The sequence below is a fragment of the Lemur catta genome, chromosome 3 (assembly GCF_020740605.2).
Source record: "Lemur catta isolate mLemCat1 chromosome 3, mLemCat1.pri, whole genome shotgun sequence".
Lineage (NCBI taxonomy): Eukaryota > Metazoa > Chordata > Mammalia > Primates > Lemuridae > Lemur > Lemur catta.
In genome coordinates this window covers 72,489,962-72,511,160 of record NC_059130.1, presented here as the reverse complement: position 1 = coordinate 72,511,160, position 21,199 = coordinate 72,489,962, and the positions used below count along the sequence as shown (strand labels likewise).

At 34.4% G+C, this 21,199-nt stretch overlaps 1 protein-coding gene across 1 annotated transcript in view; it reads right to left on the bottom strand.

The window, feature by feature from the left end:
* Window positions 1-386: 386 nt before the first annotated feature.
* The window catches only part of LRRC40 (leucine rich repeat containing 40), a 53,939-nt gene continuing 33,126 nt past the window's right edge, over window positions 387-21,199 (bottom strand). Inside the window, exons 10-15 of the mRNA XM_045547755.1 lie at window positions 13,957-14,065; window positions 10,930-11,037; window positions 8,514-8,624; window positions 6,359-6,436; window positions 3,958-4,143; window positions 387-1,752 (exon numbers count right to left, since the gene is read on the bottom strand). Of these exons, the coding sequence (XP_045403711.1) occupies window positions 1,647-1,752; window positions 3,958-4,143; window positions 6,359-6,436; window positions 8,514-8,624; window positions 10,930-11,037; window positions 13,957-14,065 (698 nt within the window). The 3' untranslated portion in view covers window positions 387-1,646. The remainder of the gene's footprint in view (window positions 1,753-3,957; window positions 4,144-6,358; window positions 6,437-8,513; window positions 8,625-10,929; window positions 11,038-13,956; window positions 14,066-21,199) is intronic.

Genomic DNA, 21,199 nt, shown 5'->3' with positions numbered 1-21,199 from the left:
GCTAGCTATCTATCTATAGAAATTGACATACATGCTATTGAATTGGCTACTTAATATAATCATATGGTGTTATAACAACTGATCAACCTACTTCTGATAATTTTGGTATAAACAAAAATGTTTACATTTAATTTTTATTAAATCAAGTTTGCCTACATGAAATTCCCTTTTCGAAAATTACACCATGACTGTAAGTTTAGTCTTGTCAAGATTATAAGCAGGCCTGGCCCGGTGGCTCATGCCTGTAATCCTAGCACTTTGGGAGGCCGAGGTGAAAGGATTGCTTGAGGCCAGGAGTAGGAAACCAGCCTGAGCAAGACCCCGTCTCTACTAAAAATAGAAAAATTAGCTGGGTGTGGTGGTGCGCCCCTGCAATCTCAGCTACTTTGGAGGCTGAGGCAGGAGGATCACTTGAGCCGAGGAGTTTGAGGTTGCAATGAGCTATGATGATGCCACTGCACGCTACCCCAGGGCGACAAAGGAGACCCTGTCCCAAAAAAAAAAAAAAGAAGATCACAAGCAAATTTTAAAATTAAGATGCTAGAAATAAGATGTACAACATTAGATTAAAACACACACAGAGTAGATTAGGCATACAAATAACTGCTTAATAAGTCTTTAAACAAAGTACATTTTAAGATTTCTGTGTGGTATATGTTATTAGTTGTTTTCTGTTGCTGTTATCTAGAGAATCAATAAGATATGGTCTTCAATACTTTTTTTTTTTTTAAGAAACAAAAGGTATTTTTAAATGCTCACACTCTCACTGAAGGGAAAATATACAGATCCAATTTTTTTAATTGTCTTGAATCTAAAGATTATTGTGGGGAAACAATACCAAGACATCATTAAAAATATTGTCAAATTTAAACTCTACACTATTTTCTCCAATAATTGTATCTTGAGTACATTTCTGTGATATTAGCAACCCTTCTTTTTTAATTACTATTTCATTAGACCTAAAGTGTTAGACATTAACAACCCTGATAATTCCATAAAACAAGGGAAAGAAACCTACCCAATAGCTAGAAAAGAAACATTTCAACAACAAAAACAAGACAGTGAATGTTAAAACTTGTACTGAGACCAATCATATCAGAAAAATCCTATCATGAGTAATGAAAGGTCTTGTTTTTTTAAATGCCAAAACCCAGTATTCTGTAAAATTCATTTCAATTTTATATCTAATAAAAAGGTAGAAATTGGATAGTCATATTCAAGTCAATTGGTCACATTATATGGAATACAAAAAGAAATGAAAAAGAAAACCCAGTTCTACAAAAATGCTTTGTTATTACAAAAATACTAAATCACATTAAATAAAAATTCACTTTTAAAGAAACTGCCTGCTATAAGAAAATGAAAGTCAGTGGGATAAATCCTGTGTAAAATATTCAGAACAAATGTATGCACACAACATGTGGTTATCACCATTATCAATGTACACAACACCTTAGAAAAATGTTAAATAGTTGTTAATGTAAAAATATTTAATGGCAGTGAATATGGCCCAGGCAAATTATACAAACGACTAGGTGATACTGGGAAACTACAAGATTATAGCAATCATATTTAAGATAATACTAAAACAAAATGTTGTATCCTTTTAAGAATCAACCTGACCAGGATTATGAAACAACTCCAATTCAAGTAGGAATTCGGTCTCTCAAATATTCCAATATAGCAGCTGTTCCTTTCATTAGTACGGCCGCTCGAGGAACACGGAATGGATTTCCATCTAGTAGTAATGTTCTGAACAAAAGAGAGAAATTGAGAACTTAAACATTTTCCATTAGCAAGATTTTTCTTCTATTTTCATTTGTAATTTTATAAATACAATTTGTGTATTTTTAAATATTTGCCCCTTTTTAAATCTGAGCATTTAAACAGAATTATAACTAAATAACCAAAACATTTATTGAATATTATGTGAAAAGTACTGAGCTAAGTAATTTTCATTCACTAACTCTTAATCCTATTCTCTTAACAATCCTATAATGTAGGACCATTAATATTCCTATTTCATAAATGAGGAAATACAGGTTTAGGGAGGTAAGAAAAACTTGTCTCAGATCAAAAAGCTGTGAATTGAATCACCCTTCTATCCAGCCTCTTCTCAATCTTATAATGACTATATATACTAAATTGTCAAATTAGATTTAGACAAGTATTAGAATGAGTAAACTAACAAGTACCCATGCCAAGGACTATAATGTAATCAATGTATTATCACCACCACCGCCAACCCCTGCCTCCCTAAAACATAATACAATGTCTGTCGTCTCCTTCCCTTGACCACATACACATATATAAATCTATTTACATGTTCTGAAATGAGGTTCAATCTAAGATTTATGGGCTTGTTTTGTTTTATATAATGAATGAACTATCTTTAAATAGAACAGACTTTTATATTAATTTTTAGTAGCTTAACTGTTTATGTGAACAAAAGTCAAAGGACTCACACCATATTATACAGTTGATCTAAATTACATCTTAAAATATTTCTGTTTCTTGGGAATTCTTTTAAACACTTATTTTCTTAATTTCTAGAAAAAGGTTTACAATCTAGATTACAGTTGATTCTATTTATGAATTCCATATTTATAAATTTGTCTACTCAATACAATTTGTAACCCCAAAGTCAATACATGTAGCACTTGCAATATCATTCATGGACATTCTCAGAGCAGCAAAAAGTTTGAGTCACCTGAAGGGCACATTCTCAGCTGAGGTCAAGCAAGTTGATGCTCTTGCTTTCTAACTGTAAACAAGTATCCTTTTTGTGGTCCATTTAGTACCACATTTTTCAAATTTTTGTACTTTTTATTGGTGATTTCACTGTTTAAAATGGCCTCAAGTGTAGTGCTAAAGTGCTGGCTAGTTTCCCTAAGCATGAATGTGCCTTATGGAGAAAATACATGTGTTAGATAAGCTTTGTCCAGGCATAAATTATAGTGCTTTGGTCATGATTTCAATGTTCATGAGTCAACAATATTAAATAAAGTGTCTTTACATAGAAACACATAAAATAAAGTTATATATTGATTGAAGAAAATGTGACTATATTCTTACAGGAATCTAACCCTCTACTTCACCTAGGAGATCAGCATTCACCAACTCAGTGTTCACAGTGACTCTGTAGAATATAACCACCATAAATAATGAGAACAACTGTATTTGTCTCCTATAATTTACTAATATGAGGTACCAAAGCAGATGGCAGTGTTGCTCCAGTGAAGTAAAACATGCCAAAGCATTAATATACAGTTTTCAATAATAAAATTACTTCTGACACATTCTGCTTAATGACTTGGCTTTCTGTTGACATCTCCAACACCCTTTATAGTAACTTAATAAGCACTTATTGGGTGCTCACTATGTTCTAGACTCTGGGATAACTCTTTTCTAAAGAATGAATCCACACAAAGCATGATGGGAAATCACAGTAGGGACTAATGCCACTTGGAGAATAGGGAAGGTTTTCAAAGGTGATATTTAGGTTTATTATTGATCAAAGCAAGGTAAAGGCATCTGAGGCTGAGGGAACAGCAAATGTAAAGAGTGAGAAAGACCAAAGTGGGCTTGAAATGGAATGGTAGTAGTTTTTAATCAGATTTCAAAAAACCGTATGTGCGAAACTAAAGAATTTATATTTCCCTGACATTTTTATGCAGTACAGTTTCAGGTTACAAACATACACAGTGATGAGAAAAGTACCACTAGAAACAATCAGTTACTATATTTATATATATATTATACCATATAAACAAAGCTAAAAAAATGTATTTGGTAAAATTTGAAAAACGAAATTGGGACTCTGGATTTTGTTATGTTATTTTTAATGGGATATTAAATCTGTTACTTCAACTTCCTGTAAGTTTACCTCGGCAAGAAAAAAAATATCACTTTAACAAATCAATCAAATAAACAGAACCCAGAAGATGGTGCAGTTACCTTAAGTTTACACAATTACCAAGTTCTGGTGGAATATGTAGGAGGTCATTATTTTGAAGGTCCAATGTGGTCAGATTTTCCATTGTCTTCATTTTCTCAGGGTCCACAGATCCAATCTGATTATTACTAATCAGAACAGTTTCAAGTGTGAGGATACGGTATAGAACTTCAGGTAGTATTTTGAACCTATTAATAAATGAACAGAACATATGATTATACTGGAATTAGAGATCAAAATCATTCCTTAAAAAAGATGATCTTAAATTTGATATCATGAAATAATTTTTTTAGTGTATGTTACTTTATATTTGGCGTAAATTTTGTATTTTCCAGAAGATAAAAAAAAGACTAATTTTGGAAACCTTGAAATATATGTTAAGTGGACAGCCTTGTAACAGTTACTATTTATTATATAAAATCAAAGAAAAGTTCAGAGTAAATTCTCTCATGTTTTTCTGTTCATATTCAGAAGACAAGGAAATCTCTTCCTAAAATTCTTCATATCATGTTTCCATGTAGGTATTCTTCCTTAGTTCACTTTTACGTCTTATGAAACAAACAGAATCACTGCCAATATATTAAGTAAAATTAGAGATTTATATTTTGCTTTGACTGAGGCTTCCAAAATTCGTGTAGTTTGTGTTCTTAAAAAGCTGACAAACTAGCATAGACTGCTGGCTTCCTAGTCCAAAGCAACCCTGAAGATGCCACAAGAGAGATGCAAAGGCTGATGGCTCTCAGAGCAATATTTGCAATTAACATAAAACCACTGAGGACTCCTTGGGGGACAGAGGCTGGCACAGCTTTAGTGTGGGGTAAACTGCAGCCTGGACCAGAAAAGACATGGATGGGCTTAAGAAGAGCTCTGGCCTTCTCACTTCCCCATACTGCCCTTCCTTTGCTGCCTTGATGTAAAAAGAAGCAATAGTGATGGGTAAACTCAAGGCAGCTCTGAAGTTCCAGTGAGACTGGAGAGCCAATACCAGGAGTACAGATAGACCAAATGGCCCCTAAATAGTAGCTTTTTTTTCTTTCTTCTCCTCAACCCATGAACAGGCAATTATAAACGATGTAGCTCACCTGTTAACACAGAAGTTAGGGCTAGCTTTTGCGACCTCCCCAAAGACATTACTTGCAATGCAATTGCTATTAATAGCTCAGTTGACAACTCAAGAGAAAACTGATAGCTCAATTCACAAGTAAAAATTGGGAGAGATCTGAGAAGTGCATACATTTTTAAATAATGACAATAATTGCATAACCTACACAGAAGAAAGTAAAAATAATGGAGCAGACCAAAACAAATACTAAAATAAGCAGTATTTTGACACTACTATGCAATTAGCTTCCTCATCTGTAAATGAGTAGTACTAAATGTATACATTTGATATAAGGGTTAAATGAACATATTTGAAGACCTTAGGATATTACCTGGGTTGCAGTAAATGTTAGCTATTAATATTTTTATTAAATTGCTACCAGAATCAATTTTCATCATAGGGAAATCATGACAGTTGTTAAGAGCCCAACTTCTGGAATCAAATCATCTAGATTCAAATCCCAACTCTATAATTTACTATCTATGCAGAGCTTAGGTAAGTTATTTAACTTCTATTCCTTGATTTTTAAATGGACATAATAACAGAAATACCATGTAGGGTTTTCATAAGAATGAGATAGTACATGTAAAGTACTTAGTACAGCAAAAGCAGATAATAAGCTCCCAATAAATATTAGGTACTCAATTATCTGCAGTATCTTGATAGTACAATATCTTGATCTGCAGTATCTTGATTGCAGAATAAAATCTTAAGTTTCATTTAGCATAAAAAGCTCTTAAGGGCTGGCTACTACCTACATGCCAAACATCATCTGTTAGTTAGTTCTACTCCTCTACCTCCTTATTTTATGGTAGTAGGCATACTGAGCTTCTTGAAATTTTCCAGACACCCAATGTTCTCACAACTTTGTGCCTTAGCACATGCCATTTGCTCTAACTGCGATGCCCTCTCCCTGTGTACCTGGCAAATGTCTACTATTAAACCTCTGATTCAATTCTACCTCCTCTACCTTCAGGTAATCTCAGATGACACATTTTCCTATGTGCTATGCTTCCCTTATAGCAAGTATAATTATTTACATGCATATTTGTCTTCCTACTAGGCTACAGGTTTCTCAGAGTGGTAAAAAGGAAGAAAAAATCTGTTAGGTATCAATTGTAAGAATTCTAAGACAGCAACATCACTTTCAATTCTAAGTAGAACTAAGTGAAAATAAAATCTGGATATTGAAATAATGTAAAAGTATGGGGCCTTTTTATTTGGTTCTTTTAGTTGTTTTCTCTACTAAGGAAGACCTACATATTTTCCAGAGTGACAATTAGAATTGTCTTTTCTCTTACCTATTAAAGGAAAGATTGATCACTTGTAGTCTTATCAATGATTCCATTTCTTCAGGCAAAGAATTTAAGAAATTGTTCCTAAATTAGAAATCAAAACAGATGATTTACAAAGTTTGAAAATTTTTACAAGTTTAATTTATAATTAAAATGTTTAGCAGAAAAAAAAATTACATGGATCAGCTTGTCAATCCTTGATCTGATCTCACTAAGGCTAAGTTCTGAGAATTTTGAATTAGTCAGCTGCCTCAAATATTTGGTTATTGTGCCAAATCCTAGTAATACCAATATGCAACCAATTGATAATGCAACCAACTCTTTAATAAAAGGTTTAATAGTGTTTACAGGGTAAACATGGTAAATTAACCCCTTAACTCTTTCACATTGGGTTGGGCAATACTTCCCCCATGGCTATAATACCACATGAAATAAATATTCTATTGGTGTTAATACATATGTCTTACATACAGACATGAAATTCTACTCCAAGAATTAAAAAATTATTAAAAAAATGAAACAGAAAGTTAAAGAGATTCTATATATTTAAAAACTTGGATCTTTCTATTCCATAGGTATTAAGTAAGTTCCTTTGTGCTCTAGGTTTAGAATTTTGATTTATACAGTGCCCCCCCCCCTTTTTTTTAGCTCTTACAATGAAACCTGGCAGGAAACAGAATCTCATTTACTGTTGTAAGGATCTGGGAAAAATGCTAGAAAAGAGGTTAACAAGAAGGTAGAAGGATTTTAGAGGCAGTATAACTATTAATAATAGAAAATATCTGTAAGAAAATTATTCCCAACTAGATGGCTACCTATTACAAATGAATGATTTTCTCTAAACCTACTTTCTGGGTTCAGAAGTCAAGCCTAACATGTAAGAGTCATATTTTCTACAGTGCAACCTATATTTTTTTTATCTCTGTACTTTTCTACAATTATTGTCTGTATTAAGTTGTGTTGAATAACCCATTGCTGGTTTCTATTCACTGATATCAGATATAAAAGCAGATTTTGGTCACTTAATTAGAAACTTCCAAGTATAATCATAGACAGAGGCTTACACACACACACACACACACACACATACACACAATTTTGGACAAAAAGAAATAAAGATAGCAGCAATAGGAACTTGAATTCTTTCCCTCTGCTCTATTAATAACAAACTAAAATGTGGTTTTACAGTTTTGCCAGTATAATTGCCACCCCAAAATGGAAGCAATTCCACATCTAATAGGAGCAGGATATTAGTGGACTTGCTTTCATCTCATAAGTGAAACATTTTTGTCTCTATGGGAAGAACAAATTCTCTAAGAGATATAAATTAATTTATTATTATTTGACTATTGTTTGAGCAAAATAAGAGAAGCTATATATACATACATATATATATATTTTTTTTTTCATATAGGGTCTCACTCTGTTACCTGGGCTAGAATGCAGCGGCATCATCACAGAGAAGCTATATTTTAAATAAACTAAAAACATACCTAGTAAAGCACAAACAAGCCCAGGCAATCAAGCTACAGTTTACAAGTAAAATTTTAAAGCCCAAGAAAATAAATGACTATCTAGCCCTGAAACATATATTATTAACCTTAAAAAACTGTAACACTTGTGATTCTGTCACTTCAATTTCGACATACTTAAATTATTACCTCTGCAGAGCCTTAAACACAGTTTCTTTTCTCTTTATTGCCACTCATAGTGTTCTTTTTCTTTATTTCTGGCATTATATGTTTAATGTAATATTTTGAAACCAAGTAGGTTCTTTAAAGAGAAGCCATGCTAGCTGCTATGCCAGCATAAGGGTGTGGCAGTTTTATGCTATTTACTTTCAGGAAAGAAACAACGTGAAGGAAATACTTTCCAGTTATCTGTAAAGTTATCTGTAATTTTACTTAGAATGGGTTAATATTTTAAATAATTTTGCCTTAACACTTAACTTGTAAATCTCTAATTATAATGGTAAGTGTCTAATCATTTCCTAATATTTCTAATATTTTCTAACTGCTTAGATTTCTCCCAAAATACTGTTAATAAACTAAAGACTAGTTTCCATACTTACCTAAGAAAATACAAGGTGGCAAAAGTTAAGTAAAACTCAAAGACAAGTTATAATTTTTTTTAAAAGGCAAGCAATAGTACCAATAAATACCTGAGATCCAAAAAAGTCAATTTGTGAAGCATACATAACTCCAAAGATATAAAGGAAAACTTATTAAAACTGAGATTAACATCAGAAACCATTTCCTTCAGTTCTATAATCCTGAAACAAAACAAACAATATGACCTTTAAAATAACTAAAAGAGTGGAATTGGAATGTTCCTAATACAAAGAAATGATAAATGCTTGAGGTAATGGATACCCCAATTACTCTGATTTGATTATTACAAATTGTATGCCTGTCTCAAAACATCACATGTACCCTATAAATATAAACAACTATTATGTACCCATAATAATTTTTAAAAATGTTTTTAAAAAGAAACAATATGTTTTTTTATTGCCATAACCAATCTTACATTATATAGCTAAATAAGATTTTAAAAGTATTATTTACAAATAGGCAAATACTTAGGACAAATAAACCAGTCAAGATACAGATTGTACATACAATCCTGAACGGGGAATAGCTTGAAATAAAATATGCAATGAAATTAACAGAATAAATCAGTAATGGGACTTTAACTGATATGTCTTTATTTAGTCCAAAATTTTATGAATATATATTATTTTCATAACCAGAAAATACAGTGAAAAGTATGAATTGTGAATTAAAAATTTAAAAAAGAGGGAAAGTGGTTTAGAAACTCTCTAGAGAAAGGTATGCTTTTTTTTTTTCCTACTATTTTTTCTTCTTTGCCTTTCGAAGTTACTCAAAATGTGATATAATAGCTGTGGTAAGAGAATAACATTGTTTTGCATAAGAAGAACCAGATTGTGGGTCAAAATGAGGAAGTAAATAGTAAGGTAATGTCTCTTAAATCTCTCCATATTTACTCCTAATTAACTCATTTGATCCAGGACCCCCCCCCCCAAAAAAACAGACCTATCCTATCTGAGAGCAAATCTAAATGCTCAACTATTCTATCAAATATCCTCTCAGCCCTTCCCACAAGAGAGAACCAGGAGACAGACTATATTTCCCTTTACAAAGGACTCTCTTAAAATCGTCATCTTTCAAGATCTGCATTCCCCAAACAGTATGCTATAAAATAGAAAGCAAATTATGGTTTGCCTGACTTTTAAAAAATTTTAAACATCTAAAAAACCTTTTTGGCAGTCAGATGAAAGCCATTCTATTTGCTTAATATATCACCCTCCTCCACATCATCATCCTCTTTTTTTTCCTTAAAGTATTAATGTGCTTACTAAGCATTAGACTCTGGTAAAATGTTTTATGTGGATTATGTCATTTAATTTAGTTCTTATAAATAGGTACTATTATCATCTCTACTTCAGAGGTGAAGAAACTAAGAGCAGCTAGTTAACCTGTCCAATAACCACACAGTTAGTAGATGTGGGATATAGTACAAGCAATCAACTCTATTGTTTAAGTTCCTTACCATTACTCTATCCCGTCTCAAATGTGGTTATTTTAATTCCTAGGTTATCTCTCAGCTTTCTTTGGGTATATAGTTTACTGTTAGATAACAAATATTATTAAAAGCTCAACAATATACACTAATTTTCTCTCATAACCAAAAGATTTTGCTATAATTAACAACATAAATGTGTTAAACAGTATAAAATATAATGCAAGTGACTTCTAATGATTGCAAGTGAAGAATCCTTTTCTGGGAGGAAAAATGTTTCAGGCAAGCTTCAGGCAATTTTGTTTTTATTATCAGTGGAAAAATTCAGTGGCTTAGCAATTCATTAACATAAAAACCCCAAATGAAAATTCCTATTAATCCACATGGACCTAGTGTTGGATGATCTCCTAACACTTTCCTCTAATACTCCATTATACAGGAAAAATAATTTAACATTTTTAATAATTCTAATACCTATTTTCCTTAAGTTTAAAATGTAAAAGAGACCAGGCACTGTGGTCTGTAATCCTAGCACTCTGAGGGCGCAGGCAGGAGGATCACTTGAAGCCAAGAGTTCCAGATGAGCCTGGGCAATAGTGAGACCCCTTCTCTACAAAAAATTAAAAAATTAGCCAGGTATGGTGGCATGCGCCTATAGTCCCAGCTACTCAGGAGGCTGAGATGGGAGGATCACTTCAGCCCAGGAGTTTGAAGTTGCATTGAGCTAATGATGATGCCACTGTACTCTAGCCTGGGCAACAGAGTGAGACCCTGTCTCAAAAAAAAAAAAAAAAAGTAAAAGAAAAAAGAAAACCAAAGTTTTAAAAAACCTCTATACCTCTCAGACCAACGATAAAAGTGTTTCTGGAAATAATGATATTTTGCAAAATCCCTCTAGTATTAATACTACAAAAAATTTACATATAGTTTCTAATTAAAAAACCATGAAAAACAATTTTTTGTGCAACTAAGATGAGAATACAACTAAGAACAAGTCACAACCTAATAGAAATGGCATCATAAATAATTCTTACCTTTTTGGAATTTCACATAGCTGATTCTTACTGAAGTTAATAGAAGTGACGATGTTGCTTTTTACTGCATCAAACACTTCATCAGGAATCAAAGTTGTTTGTTTATCACTAAACGGAAAATGATTTTACAAAATGAACCATTCTTAGTTCAGAAAGAGATGATTATTATTCTTCATTTATAAAGGACTTTAAAGATTTTATATAATTTTCAAGGCAGTTGGTTATGAAGTTTTCTAAAAACTACCACAAAAATCTACCAACCCACAAAATGTTCACTGTTAGGAATTCAGACAACATATTGTGTTATAACACATTGTGCTACACATTCTCAGCATTTGTATACTCAATGTGAATAAAAACAGACATATATCTTCAGAGCCTGAGATATCTGTGAACCATATAATAAATGGATAGCCCATTCCTATACTTCTGAGTAGAACTAAATCTATCATTTTAAAAACTGGTTGTTGTCCCTTTTCTTAAAACTCTATTAAAGGTGCTACCTGTCATCTTTCTTTGGGTATATACCTTGCTGCAAGGTAACACTAATTTTTAAAAGTTCAACATTATGCTACACTAAGTTTAGTAACCTAGACCAATTTTTCTCTCCTTTAGTATGTGAAAAGGTAGACAGAGCAGTGGACTGAAACTAAACTATTCCTAGTTCTACCATTAATGAGCTTTGTAATTTACTTTTCCTGAACCTCAGTTCCATAAAATTACAATCTGAAGAGCTATTCATTGTTATATATGCCATATTTTTTCAAATGTAAATATAAATAAATTTCCTTTTAATTAAAATTCTCAGTAAGATTTTCAATAAAATATAGATTAATCTTAAATGAAAAGTACAGTAATTCCCCATTATCCAGGGGGATACATTCCAAGACCCCCCAGTGGATGCCTGAAACTACGAATACTATCGAACCCTATATAGTATATATTAATACTATGTTTCTTTGATCTGATAACTGAGATGACTACTAAGTGACTAAGGGCCGGTAGCATATACAACTAGGACACTCTAAACAAAGGGATGATTTATGTCCCTGGCAGGATGGAGGGAGACAGTGCAAGATTTCATTATGCTACTCAGAACAGCAAGCAAGGTAAAACTTATAAATTGTTTATTTTTGAAATTTTCCATTTAATATTTTCAAACTGTAGTTGACCACAGGTAACTGCAACCATGGACAGTGGATAAGTGGGGACCACTGTATAGAATTCTAACATTTGCAGATGTAACAATTTGTTGATGCTATTATTAGCTGTTATCTTTACATTCTTTTTTTTAAGTTATGAATGCCTAACACAATGTTACCGACCTAAAAGAAACTTCAATGGAATGTCAAATGAATGTATACACAAGAAATCAATATTACATATAATGTATGATATGGGAGAATCATGCAGGAAAGGCCTCATAATATAGATATATAAAAAGATTGTCAAAATTTCATAATTATTATGCCTTCTACTATGGTTCCATTTTCTTCTGTGCAGATGCAGCATTTTCATCTTCTCAATCAGAAATGCTCGAGTTGTGGGGAATTGATTTATGCTAATCCATTGGAAGATTCATGCTATTTTCAAAATTTAGTTGAAAAAGCATTTGTGCCTTAAGATTGAGAATTAATTTATATTTTAAATAGAATACTTCGTTCCAATTAAAGTCTCTGAGAAAAACAAACTACAATAAATTTAGAATCAAAGCAACTTAAGATGTATTTTTATTATGCTTTTGTGATATTTGTGCCTTACAAAAGTGGGAATGGTTGCCTCAAATAAAATTGGGTCAATATACTTTATAGATTGTCTGCATGATTAAAATCAACAGCATATGCACCTAGTACAGTGCCCAGCATAGAACAGACACTCAACAAATGGCATCAATACAGAATGGAGGGAATGGAAGCCAGAGATAAATTCTAAGCCAAGAAAGTCTAAGGCAGGAATGAAGTCTGTTTCATTAGTAGACTCCAAAAATATCTACTGAATAAACAGGTATATGATGTGGAAGATAAGACATGCTAAGTTGCCATGCTCTGTGAGAGCAGTACACAAATATAAGTATAGGGTAACACACTACCTGTGTTCATGTGGCAAAAGGAACTTGGCTTAGAGTAGTGATTTCTACTAATATATATATATCAAAGAATGCCAGGCAAGAAGTGACAACAATGTGAATGAAATCCAACAAATAGGAAATGGAGAACATATCCTGACTGCTAAGAAGATGAATCCTACTGATACATTAAGGATAAGAGGCCAGACACTGAGGCTGGCTACATAGATTCTTGAATAAATCTAGTCACCTACCTAACCTATATTCTTTTGTATGTTCACTACAACACCTACCCATACATGAACCAATCACAGCAGAAGCTTTAACAGCATTGCTTATTTTTATTATTGTTGCCACAGACAGTACTGAAAGGATACTTGACAACCACCTTTAATCTTTATATAGGCATCTTCTTTCCCCAATTTAATACACTTCCATAACATATAAAAATATTTAGGCTTTGTCTCAATTATATACTAACACTGTAAGTGTTTCAGTTTTAATATATGTGCACATTACCAGAGCACATTATTACTAGGACATTATTATTTGATTTATGTTCAGATAAATTAGCAGGTACAACCTCTCAAGCTTTGCCTGCTAGTCAAGGTTTTAATTAAATAAACTTACTGACTAAAAAGACTCCCCTGATATAAAATTCTCTCTAGATACTGTTACTGAATCAGAGAAGTTTATTATCAATACTTTCACTTTTTTATTTTTGTAATAATAAAATACTTATAAAATATTACTATTAATGAAATCATATATCACAGAAGGAATGGGTATTTAAATTCATTATACTTTTAATATGCTTTCATTTCATCATGGTTTTTCGCAACAGTTATTACTCTAAGTACTCTGATATAGTCCTCCCTCCTCAATTTTCCTTTTTCTGAAGGGTTTTTTTTCCTCTCAAGTTTCCTATGTGTTTGGCAATGTTTAAAAAATCAATTACATACCTATAGTCTAATATTTTTAATGTGACAATGGCATGTACATTGACTCTGGATTCACTTGGTAGTGTCATTGCAGTCTCAGTAACAGAGTCACTTTGGCTAGGTCCATCATCTGGCAAAAGAAAAGTTATATAAAACCAATATTTATAACACAAAATCATTTTAAAAATTCATGGTAATATGTAAAAATAGTGTACATGACTTCTAGATATTATTTGTGAGAATGCCTTTAGTCATGTTTTATTTCCAATAACTCAAATTTCAGTCTAGAATTTAATATTTAATAGAAAACAGAAAAAGTTACTATAGTGTAGTTTCAAAACCTTTTAATACTACAATGTCTAAGAAAAAACAATGACAAGCAATCCTTCCTCTTATGCAAAATAATATGGTCCACTAGAAGATATTTGTTCACAAAGGAAAAATTTTATTTTCCTCAAATGTCTACCAAATAACTTTTTTCAGTTCAGGATACAATGAAGATGATTATCCCCAATAACTTCAAATCTGGAAATTTGCATAATCAAGTAAGCTTTTTGTACATTTTATCTGTTAAGAATTTTTCTTAGTACATGCAAGACTTTATTTTCAATAGATATTTTCCAAACATGCACACATACTCACACATTCACACACTGTCAACCACCTTACTAATCTCCAGAGACTGTTTAACACTGCCATTGCATGATATTTAAAAAAAAAAAGATACACCTTTAAAAGAAATAGCTTTGTGATTTTTTTGTGCAAAAAATATTTGAACAATATAGAGAGAAATAAAATAAGACTATTAATTTTCAACAATGTGAAAAAAAGAAACAGTTCCAGAATTAATGCAGAACAGTAGAAGGCATGCCAAAAGAAAACAAAGAATTAGTAGTATCTCTGATATTGCATCAGCCTAGTAGGCATTCAACAAATATTTCTTGAATATTACTAAGTATGTTTCCCTTGCATTGAGGTCATCAGTTATTTACTAATCAATGATTAAGCTATTATTTCCCATGCAAACATGATACGAATACTTTATTCATAGAAGTAGCACAAAATAAATGACAGAATATCAAATAGAAATAAAAGACATCAGGGAAATACTAATATCAAGTGAATGCTTTGGTATTTAGAAGTTCCAGTTTGGTCATGTTACTTTAAAGAATATGGGCCAGGCGCAGTGGCTCACGCCTGTAATCCTAGCACTCTGGGAGGCCAAGGCGGGCACATGGCTCGAGGTCAGGAGTTCGAGACCAGCCTGAGCAAGAGTGAGACCCTGTCTCTACTAAAAATAGAAAGAAATTATCTGACCAACTAAAATATATATAGAAAAAAATTAGCCGGGCATGGTGGCGAATGCCTGTAGTCCCAGCTACCCAGGAGGCTGAGGCAGTAGGATCTCTTAAGCCCAGGAGTTTGAGGTTGCTGTGAGCTAGGCTGATGCCACAGCCCTCACTCTAGCCTGGGCAACAAAGCGAGACTCTGTCTCAAAAAAAAATAAGGAATATGTAACATACTGCCAAAACTACATAAGCAGGGAGACAATATTAAACCAGCAACAAAACCCAACATTATTTTTTAAATATATATATATACTACCATGATTATATATTGAGATAGGATACTGCCAACAATTTCCAGAGCTCCTTTTAATAATCAGCACCAAGGAGAATATAAAGTGGAAGACAATTTTCTCTGGGAGAGGACTGGTACGAGAGAGAGATTTATTTTCATCATATATCTTTGCATATTGGTTGATTTTTTTTTTTACCATGTGCAGTTACTGTCTTTTTCATTTAAAAAAACCTAAATAATAAAGAAAACCAAAATTTCAAATTGAAAGGGCCCACTAAATGCCAAACACAATAAATAAATAAAAGTAGAGCCACACCAAAGTATATTACTATAAAATTTCAGAAAAATGGTAACAAAAATCCTGTGAGTTTCCAGAGAGAAAAAAACACCTTAATCGTGCAAATGACTGAGAAGAACATAGCCAAATAAGAGGTCAATCACATCAAGCAGGAAGAAAGAAATTATTTTAAGAAACTCTTAAATGTATTCATTTGGTTAGTTAGGAGGGCATGGTGAGTGACTTAGTTGAATGAGTGTCACCAAATCAGTAAATCTTCAGAGCTTCAATTTATCCCTTTGAAGCAAACAGGCACAGATTACTCTGCCTTGCCAGTAGTTTTAGAAGGTATTAGAAAATCTGATGAGTCCCACTGTCACCCAGAAACAAAAGCAAAGAACTAGAGTCTATTGGTTATTTATGTTACTTCATTCTATACCATTATCCAACATATATTAACTGGTAGGTACTATTATGGTAAGAGATGAAGACAGAAGATGAACTCAATCTAGTAGACAAGATAAGCAGAAAAAAAATCACAAAACATTATGGTAAATACAATGATAAAAGTATGCTGAAGGTATTTTTATGAGAGGAATATCTGTTGAGGATGGGTGGGAAGGCCTATAAAACCATAGGAGTGCCAGGTAAAGCTCCCAAGAGAGTAACCACCTCAGAAGGGAGTAAGAGACTATGGATTCTTGCCAATAATACAAAAATTTAAAATAATTTGCCACCTTTGTAACTTCTCCATTTAATTTTTTAGATTCTTTTAGTGTTTGATTTTATAATCCTCTATTCCTTTTAAAATGAAAGGAACTAAGTGAATGCCTATTTTCTTAGCAAAAAAGCCGGGCGTTGGAAGAGGAACAAACCTTAGGAAAACTACCAAATGTGTTAACCAGGCTTGTAGACAGTACAACCTCTAAGGACAGAATGGGTGGCTACAGAGAGAGAGAAAAGCAGGGAGTTCTTGGAGAACATGTGGAGCTAGTTTGGCCCCTGAGAGGGCATCTGAGCGGGACTAAGGAGTAAAATGGCCCAAAGTTGGGTCCCCAGAACAGTCCCATCAGCCTTATCTGGGAACTTACTAGAAATGCAAATTTTGGGGCTCCACCCTACTGAATCAAAAATTCTGAGAGTGGGATCTAGCAATTTGTGTTTCACCAAGCCTTCCAGGTGGTTCCAATAAACACTAAAGTTTGAGAACCACCATCCTAACCATTTTTCTGGTCAGGCATCCCACTTTTACCACATAAAAAATGATGAACATAAATCAATAATACATAACCAGCAGCAATCCCTGGGTCTGGATCTAATTATCACAAATTTTTCATTTATTCCACAAACTGTTACTGTGCTTCTACTCTGTGGCAGTCACTGTACTAGATGTTAGAAATATAAAAATAAGTAAGACACTATGTGATAGACTATAGCCATGCCTGCTGTGTATAGTCCATCCTAATCTTGATAATACAGAAGATAATTGCCCAAGGACTGCTCAGTAGTATAAGATTGCAAAGAAACTGAAAATATGATATCAATTCATTATTATATAATTTATGGGCATAAATTATGTAATTTATGCCCAATTTATGGGCAGTTTTCTATGCTTGCTTTAACAAATTATCACAAATTTAGGGGGTCAAAAAGTGGTCCCCAACCTTTTTGGCACCAAGGACTGGTTTCATGGAAAATTTTTACACTGACCCATGGTGGGGCAAGGTGGGAGGCGGGTGATGGCAAGCAATGGGGAGTGACTGTAAATACAGGTAAAGCTTCCCTGGTTTGCCCACCACTCACCTCCTGCTGTGTGGCCCGGTTCCTAACAGGCCACTGGTACTGGTCCGGGGCCTGGGGGCTGGGGGACTGCAGGCTTAAAACACTTAAATGTATTACCTTACAGTTTTGTAGTTCAGAAGTCTTTAATGGGTCTTAGTGAGCTAAAGTCAAGGTTTTGGCAGGTCTGCATTCCCCTCTCTAAGGAAGAATCTGTTTCCTTGCCCTTTTCAACTTCTATTCATAGTAGCTACCAGTACTCCTCAGTTCCTGGCCTTCTTTCTCCATCTTCAAAGCCAGCAACAGTGGGTTCTTCTCATATCCTATCATGCTGACCTCCTCTTCTGCTTCCCTCTTCTACTTTTAAGAATTCGTGTGATTATACTGGGCCAACACACTTAATCCATGATAATATCCTTATTTTAAAGTCAACTGATTAGCCTTATTAACTGCCCTTTGCTATGTAAGGTAACACATTTACAGGTTGCAGGGATTAGGATGTAGACATCACTGGAGAGTCATTATTCTGTATATCATAGGTAGAATAGCAAGATGATCCTAGTGACACAATAAGAAATTAAACTCAGAACACAGACATTAGAATCAGGTGATGGAGCTTGAGTAAAGGCAGTTTTCTGCAATCAAATAAAGTAATTAAGCCTAAGTGCCATGATGGCATAACTGGGGTATGTTTTTGCCTTTGTCCATTTGTGCTACTGTAACAAAATACCACCAACTGGGGAATTTATAAACAATAGTAATTTATTTCTCACAGTTCTGAAGACTGAGAAGTCCAAAAAAGGTATGGCATTTGGTATCTGGTGAGGGCCTTCTTGTTGTATCCTCACATGGCAGAATACTCCTTTCAACCCTTTTATAAGGGTCCCAATCCTATTCATGAGGATGGACACCTCATGACTCAATCCCCTCCCAAACACTCAATACTGTTGCAATGGGGATTCAGTTTAAATATGAATTTCAGAGGGGACACTATCATTCAGACCATAACAGAACCAATTTGGGAACTTTAGCAAGCTGCCAGGACCTCACCCTGGGCAGGCATAATATCACCACCACCACTGGAACACATCTCCCACCAGTAAGCTGGGGAGGCCATAGAAGCTGCACTCACTTAACATCTCCAGTTTGAGATGCCCTTACAAGGTTCTTGGCTTAAACTCTACCCTTTGAGCTTATCACAAACTGTAATTAGTGTAAGATTTTCATGCCAGATTTTGTAAAGCTCAAATCTAGTCCCCAAAAAAGACATTTTATAAACAAAAGAAAATTTTAAATTATAGTCCACTGATATTTACTTAACATATTAATTTTTACCTGCAGAACAATAAACACATAAATAGATATCAGGGTTATTTGAAAGTCTGTGATAATCAAATAAGAATGTTTAATATAATACTATCGAGATGAATCAAGGACATTGTAATATAATTCCACATGTCACCTCATGAAATTTTGATCCTCAAAAATAAACCTCTCAAGCAAGTATTATTTTCATTTTACAGATAGAAATGTGTGGGTTCAACATAATAACACATCAACTAAAATCCAAAAAAAGAATAATAATGATCATCTGTGAAGAATGGTTTAAGTACTATGGATTTAGAAAAAGACTGACTTTAAAAAATAAAAAAAATTTTCAGAGTTATATTTGTAGGGCAACTGGGAATTGTAAATTTACTCTTCTTAGCAAAGGATAAATAACAGTACATTGCAGAAAATCTACCTAAATCCCACATGAGAGGAAGATCAAGATGGCCAACTAGGCAGAGGTAGTATGTGCTTCCTCCATGAAGAGGAACCAGAATAGTAAGTAGATGCTCACATTTTGAACAGATCATCTAGGAGAGAATGCTAGGATATATCAGAGAAATGAGGGAAAGTACCAAAAGGAAGCAAGGAGAAGGTTCAAGGCAGCTCGCCTGGCCAGGGACTAGTTGAGAGCCAGAGAAGATCCTGGACACAGGAAAACATTGAGAGGGAAATCCCCAGGGCTTCACATTCCAAAATGGGCTTTACAATCTTGGCTATGCAAGAACCCCTTGACATGGGCCTTGGCCCTAACATAGGGGGCTGCCATTGCAAAGAGACATTGTTCCAGAAAGGGAACCCACAAAGAATCCCATAGGCATCTGTGCCTAAACCCTTCCAACTGGGTGCCATTCTGAAAGCCCACATACTGAGGATCTACAAATCTACAGATGTGGCTGCTGCCACTGTGCTGCTCTGAAGATGGAAAGGGGAGCCTGGGAGCTCCCACACAACCCTGGAATGTTGCCAGCATCCTGCTGTAGGCTTATGTTGGGACTGAGATATGAGCAGACTGCACTCCCTTCAGCTTAACCACGCTTGTCTGGAAGGGGCCCCATCCTCTCCGGTCGCATTTTGAGAGTCTCACATTGGTTGAGCTGGGCCCTGCCCTCGGGATGAGATAAGGCTGTAGCCAAAGAAGGTCAGGAAAACCAGGTTGTCCTAGGTATACTTAGCACAATACCCACTGCCTTGCAACTACCTGCTGTGAGACCAAGACACAACTATATCATATGCCCCATAGCTTCTTACCCATGCTGCTCATCTCAGCTGAGCTCACCCTCTCCGGTTGGAAGCTCACAGCCAGTGCCATTTTGAGAGCTTAACACTGGGCTGGCACCCTACCCTCCAGGGTAAGTTCGGGCTGACTTGGTTGCAGCTGCTACCCAGTGGGGAAGAGAAAGGGAAACCAGGATCTGCAGTGCATACCTAAGACAATACTCACTGCTCCACTACAGGCTGCTGGGAGACCAACACAAGCAGATTGCACCGCCAACAACTTCTTGCGGGCAGTGGACAGATATTTTTCAAAGAAGACAAATAGCAACAAGCATATGAAAAAGTGTTCAACATCACTAATCATCACAGAAGTACAAATGAAAACCACAATGAGACACCATCCTACACCAATCAGAACAGCTATTACTAAAAAGACCAAAAATAACATGTTGGTGAGAATGCAGAGAAAAAGGGAACGTTTATACCCTGTTCGTAGGAATGTAAATTAGTGCAACGTCTATGGAAAACAGTATGGAGATTTCTCAAAGAACTAAAAATAGAACTACTATATGATCCAGCAATCCCACTACCGGGTATCTACCCAAAGGAAAAGAAATATATAAAAGACACCTGCACTCGTATGTTTATCCCAGCACTATTCACAATAGCAAAGATATGGAATGCACTTAAGTGTCCATCGACAGAAGACTGGATAAAGAAAATGTGGTATATATACAATGGAATACTATTCAGCCATAAAAAGGAATGAAATCATGTCTTCTGCAGCAACAAGGATGGAACTGGAGGCCATCATCTTAAGTAAAACAATGCAGACACAGAAAGATAAATACTCCATGTTCTCACTTATAAATGGGAGCTTAATAATGTGTAGACATGGAAGGAGAGTGTGGAATGATGGACAATGGAGACTTGTAAGGGTGGGAGGCTGAGAGGGTAGTGGGTGATAGGAGCTTGCTTGGTGGGTAAAATGTGCATTGTTTCAGTGATAAATTCACTGAAAGCACTGAATTCACCACAAGGCAATACATCAATGTAGCAAAACTGCACTTGTAAGGCCCC